This window comes from Coturnix japonica, unplaced genomic scaffold (genome assembly GCF_001577835.2).
Source record: "Coturnix japonica isolate 7356 unplaced genomic scaffold, Coturnix japonica 2.1 chrUnrandom657, whole genome shotgun sequence".
Lineage (NCBI taxonomy): Eukaryota > Metazoa > Chordata > Aves > Galliformes > Phasianidae > Coturnix > Coturnix japonica.
In genome coordinates, this window is record NW_015440023.1 from 12,186 (window position 1) to 17,835 (window position 5,650).

General features: G+C 44.6%; 1 protein-coding gene across 1 annotated transcript in view; it reads left to right on the forward strand.

Annotated features, from left to right (window-relative positions):
- Positions 1-5,650, forward strand: part of LOC107307536 (CD209 antigen-like protein C) — a 9,947-nt gene that overhangs the window by 2,132 nt on the left and 2,165 nt on the right. Inside the window, exons 2-8 of the mRNA XM_032441840.1 lie at positions 2,731-2,844; positions 3,627-3,725; positions 3,839-3,889; positions 3,987-4,076; positions 4,323-4,436; positions 4,522-4,673; positions 5,154-5,263. Of these exons, the coding sequence (XP_032297731.1) occupies positions 2,814-2,844; positions 3,627-3,725; positions 3,839-3,889; positions 3,987-4,076; positions 4,323-4,436; positions 4,522-4,673; positions 5,154-5,263 (647 nt within the window). The 5' untranslated portion in view covers positions 2,731-2,813. The remainder of the gene's footprint in view (positions 1-2,730; positions 2,845-3,626; positions 3,726-3,838; positions 3,890-3,986; positions 4,077-4,322; positions 4,437-4,521; positions 4,674-5,153; positions 5,264-5,650) is intronic.

Genomic DNA, 5,650 nt, shown 5'->3' on the forward strand with positions numbered 1-5,650 from the left:
GATACTTAAAAGCCCTAAAGAGGGTTTATAGGGTGACGTTTTTTGGGTGGGAAATGGCCTTTTTTCCTCCTCTCCCCGCATTCAGTTCTGGTTTCGTTTCTTTTCTGCTCCGAAATCTCCGGTTCTAAGAAGAAAAATACAGGAGAACAGCAGAAAATGGGCAACTTTGGGCTCCAAATTCACTTCCCCAATGGGGTTTTTGGGTGGAAAAAAGGGGAAATTGGGCAAAAAAGAGGAAGTTGGGTTGGAGTTGAAGGCCCTTCAACCTTTTGCTTGTGTTTCCTTGTAACCGATGACTCCTTGTGCTGGAAAATGGGGCTGAATTTGGGGCTAAAAAAGGGGATTTCGGGTAGAGCTGTTTTAGGTGGGTTTTAGGCATGTTATAGGCATGTTTTAAGCATGTTATAGGCATGTAATATATGTGTTTTTAGCTGTGTTTTAGGCATCTCTTAGGCGTGTTTTAGGGGTGGTTTAGGCGTGTTTTAGATGTGTTTTTACATGTGTTTTAGGTGGTATTTAGGTGTGTTTTAAGTGTGTTTTTTAGGCGTGTTTTAGGCATGTTTTAAGCATGTTATAGGCATGTAATAGATATATTTTGAGCCGTGTTTTAGGCATGTATTAGGTGGTTTTTAGGCATGTTTTAAGCATGTTATAGGCATGTAATATATGTGTTTTTAGCTGTGTTTTAGGTGTGTCTTAGGCATGTCTTAGGCATGTTTTAGGGGTGGTTTAGGCAGGTTTTAGATGTGTTTTTATGTGTGTTTTAGGTGGTATTTAGGTGTGTTTTAAGTGTGTTTTTAAGGCGTGTTTTAGGCATGTTTTAGGGGTGGTTTAGGCGGGTTTTAGATGTGNGTTTTAGGCATGTTTTAGGGGTGGTTTAGGCGGGTTTTAGATGTGTTTTTACGTGTGTTTTAGGTGGTATTTAGGTGTGTTTTAAGTGTGTTTTTTAAGCGTGTTTTAGGCAGATTTTAGGCAAGTTTTCAGCATGTTTTAGGTGTTTTTAAGGCGTGTTTTAGGCATGTTTTAAGCATGTTATAGGCATGTAATAGATATGTTTTGAGCCGTGTTTTAGGCATGTATTAGGTGGTTTTTAGGCATGTTTTAGGCATGTTATAGGCATGTAATATATGTGTTTTTAACCATGTTTTAGGCGTGTTTTAGGGGTGGTTTAGGTGGGTTTTAGATGTGTTTTTACGTGTGTTTTAGGTGGTATTTAGGTGTGTTTTAAGTGTGTTTTTTAAGCGTGTTTTAGGCAAGTTTTCAGCATGTTTTAGGTGGTTTTTAGGCGTGTTTTAAGCATGTTCTTGATGCGTTTCAGGAGTGCTTTAGGTGTTTTTTTAGGCGTGCTTTAGGCGTGTTTTAGGTGGTTTTTAGGTGTGTTGTAGGCATGTTATAGGCATATTTTAGGCGTGTTTTAGGCATGTTTTATGTGGTTTTTAGGCGTGTCTCAGGTGTGTCTTAGGCATGTTTTAGGGGTGGATTAGGCATGTTTTAAGCGTGTTTTTAGGCATGTTTTAGGCGTGTTTTAGGTGTTTTAGACATGTTTAAGTGTGTTTTAGGCATGTTTTCAGGTGTGTTTCAGGTGTGTTTTCGATGTGTTTTAGGTGTTTGTTTTAGGCATGTTTTTAGCTGTATTTCAGGCCTGTTTAGGCGTGTTTTAGGCATGTTTTAGGCATGTTTTAGACATGTTTTAGTTGTTTTTTACACTTGTTTTAGGCGTGTTTTAGACATATCTTAGGTGTGTTTTAGGCGTATTTTAGACATGTTTTAGGTGTGTCTTAGGTGTGTTTCAGACATGTTTTAGGTGTGTTTTAGGCGTGTTTTAGACATGTTTTAGGCATGTTTTAGGTGTGTTTCAGACATGTTTTAGGTGNGTTTTAGGTGTGTTTTAGGCGTGTTTTAGACATGTTTTAGGCATGTTTTAGGTGTGTTTCAGACATGTTTTAGGTGTGTTTTAGGCGTGTTTTAGGCATGTTCTAAGTGTTTTTTAAGCATTTTTCAGGCGTTTTAGCTATTTTAGCTCTCTCTCCCATCACTCAGCCGAGGAAGGGCCGGATCACGTGCCCACGAGCGAGTCAGCTGCCATCAAAGTTGCTGAGCTTGCACTTAATGTCGTTGTTTCTTTATGTGGTTGCTTATTGTTCTCCTTGTTGTGGGCTGCTTTGGGGGGGGGGGGGGGGGTTTTTTTTTTTTTTTTTTTTTGGAAAAAAAAATGCTGAAAGAACATTCACTTCCCCCCCCCCCCCCTTTAACCGCCCTTCCTTCCCCCTTAAACCAACCAACCCCGGAAGAGTTGACGTGTTTTCCCAACCCCATAAATAAAATGGGAGAGGTTGTTTTTTTTTTTATGGGGTGGGGGGTTAAAGAAGGATCAGAGATGGCCCAGAACGTTGGGGCTGATGAGAACTGGGAGCTCAACAAGGACATGCTGCTGGAGGACCAGCCCCCAAGGAAAGCACCCTATAGAGGTACAAGCAACCCAAACTCGATAGAACTGGGGTCTTCCAGCTCTTAATGGGGATCTTTAAGGCAAAATCGAGGCTACGTTTGGACTCTTGTTTTCTCTATCAGGTTGTGATCAAAAGGAAATAGGTTGAGAGGGGGGAATTTGGCATTGGAGCTTATTGGGGGGGCGTTGATGGGGTCTGACCACACTGTGCTGTTGTCCTAAAGGTGGAGGGGATTTTTTGGGGCTGTTTTACTCTTTTTTTCCCCCTTTTATGTCCTTAGCAGTGCTGTCGTTCCTGCCCTCGCCCCCACAAAGACCTATTGCACTGCTGGCCCTGCTGCTGGCCCTCAGCTTTGTCTTCCTCATGGCTCTTAGCATTGCCAACAGCAGAAGAGGTGAGGATGGTGCTGTGCTCACGGGTCCTTAAAGGTCACAGAACAGAGGATGGGATGGGTTGGAAAGTTCCTTACAGGTCATAGAACCCTGGAATGATAGAGTGGGTTGGGTTGGGGAGGTCCTTAAAGGTCATAGAACCCTGGAATGATAGAGTGGGTTGGGTTGGAGAGGTCCTTAAAGATCATAGAACCATGGGATGATAGAATGGGTTGGGTTGGAGAGGTCCTTAAAGNTGGGTTGGGTTGGAGAGGTCCTTAAAGATCATAGAACCATGGGATGATAGAATGGGTTGGGTTGGAGAGGTCCTTAAAGGTCAGAGAACAGAAGGATGGGTTGGGTTGGAAGGAACCTTACAGGTCATAGAACCATGGGATGATTGAATGGGTTGGAAAGGTCCTTAAAGATCATAGAATCATAGAGCGATTTGGGTTAGAATAGGAACATTGTGGAATCCTCCAGTGGTTTTGGTTGGAAGGGACCGTAAATGTAGAAGCATGGAATCAAATAATGGGTTGGAAGGGATCTTAAAGGCTGTAGAACCATTGAGTCCTGAGATGGGTTTGGATGAATCTTAAAGGCCACAGAGCCATGGAAATAGGTTGGGTTGGGCTGGAAGGGATCTTAAAGTCCATGGAACCATGGAGTGGGTTGGGTTGGGTTGGAAGGGATCTTAAAGGCCATGGAACCATGGAGTCCTGGGATGGATTGGGTTGGAAGGGGGTCTTCAAAGAGCCCAGAAGGATGGGCTGGATGTGGATTGAAGTCAAACTCCTCTCCCCAGTATCTGCAATGCAAGAAGAACTGGAACGAGCGCGACTGCAAGACAAGCAGAGCCACAGCACAGCCTGGCACAACCTCTCCAAGGTCCAGCAGGGCCTCGGTATGAAAAATGGGCTTTTTTCCCTTAAAATCCACCCCAAAATGCTTCCTGTGGGGTTGGAGATGGCCACAAATGCGTTTGCTTTGAGTTTTCTCCTCTTATTTCCCTATTAGATACGCAGCTCTCAGCCGAGCTCCGGGTGATTCACAGCCACCTTCTAAATGGTATGGAAATAGGAAGGTGGGATTGGGATAATGGAGTAATTAAGGGTTAATTAAGCAATGTAAATGAGGGGCAGAAGGTAAGATTTCCTCTTTACAGTGTCAAGAGAAGTAGAGGAGGTGCAGCAAAAGATGGAGCAGTGCAGAGCTGAGTGTGGGATGGAGATGAAGGATCGGATCCAAGCCCTGGGTGAGAGCCTGGCTTATATTAATGGGGTTGGGATGGTCTTAATGGGTTTGGAGCCTCATTGTGTTGGATATCAATGGGGTGGAAAGGGAAAAAAGAGCCTTTTCTTATAGTGCTTTGATTGAGGAACACAACTAAAAGCTCCTTTGTTGGCTGCAGTTTGGAGCTGCCAAAGAGAAGAGGAAGGGAGATGAAGTATGTCCACTGTGGCCCCAAAAATGGCTGTTTTTGGTCTGTTTGGTTCTATAGAAGGAAGGGAAGCTTTGCAACCTGCATTGAAGCAGCTGGAAGAGCTGAAGCAAGAGCAGAACCGCATCTCCACTTTGCTTAGCACCACCATAGAGGAGACCCGGAACCTCACAGGTGATAATGGGAGCTGCATCCCCTCCTAAAATACCCCTTATTTCCTCTTTTTTTTTTACCATTTTCCCCTTGTTTTCCCCCATAGAGATGTTCTGCACCAGCTGCCCTGTGGGTTGGCAGCAGTTCGCTAAGACCTGCTATTATTTCTCCACCGAGGGGAAGACGTGGGTCGAAGCTCGAGCTGCTTGTTCCATGTTGGGTGCTCAATTGGCCATCGTCAACAGCGAGATGGAGAATGTAAGTTGTACGATCCCCCCATAAAACAACCCCAAAAGACCCCAAAAACCCCATTGGAACTCATTTAAAAGGGCGTCAGGCTCCAGTGTTACCTACTCGAATCATCCACAGCCCCCAGACTTGAGGTTTTTGATGGGATTGAACCAAAACGGGCCGATCTATCCTTGAAATAGAGATAGGAATTTCATTGGGATCCAATGAAGTTTTGGAGTTCCTTTGGGGAATCCCAACCCCAACTTTGTGTTTTTCAACCCAATTTAAACCACCTCCATCCCACTTTGGCTACTTTGGTTTCACCATCTCAGCTTTGCAAGCATTAAATAGGGTAGAAAAAGCTTCTCCCTCCATCAGTCCTCAATTTCAATCCATTTATCGCCATTATTTCCCCTCCCACCTCATGGTTACCCCACAAAGGATGGGGCTCCCCCATTTCCTAACCTTATTTTTGCTTATTTTGGCTCATTTTCTCTTATTTTGCAGAAATTTCTGGCCAATCACATCATGGAGATCCGGGCCTTTTGGCTTGGCCTGAATGACATGAACCGAGAAGGCGAATGGGAATGGTTGGATGGCCAACCCCTCTCTATCTCGTACGTCCCCCTTCCCAAAACAGCTGGTTTTTCCCCTGTTCTTTTGCCCCATAGAACCCATAGTAACACAGTAATGTGATGGTTTAGCAGAGAAAAAGGTTTTGTGGCACCTAAAGGTGCAGAGGGAGAGATGGGAGGAATGTTGGGCTGGATCTTAAAGGCCACAGAACCATGGGGCAGGTTGGGTTGGGTTGGAAGGGGGTCAGGTTGGGTTGGGTTGGGTTGGGTTGGAAGGGATCTTAAAGGCCATAGAACCATAGAGTAATGGAATGGGTTGGGTTGGAAGGGATCTTAAAGGCCACAGAACCATGGAACAGGTTGGGTTGGGTTGGAAGGGATCTTAAAGGTCTCGGAACCATGGAGTCCATTGGGTTGGGTTGGGTTGGG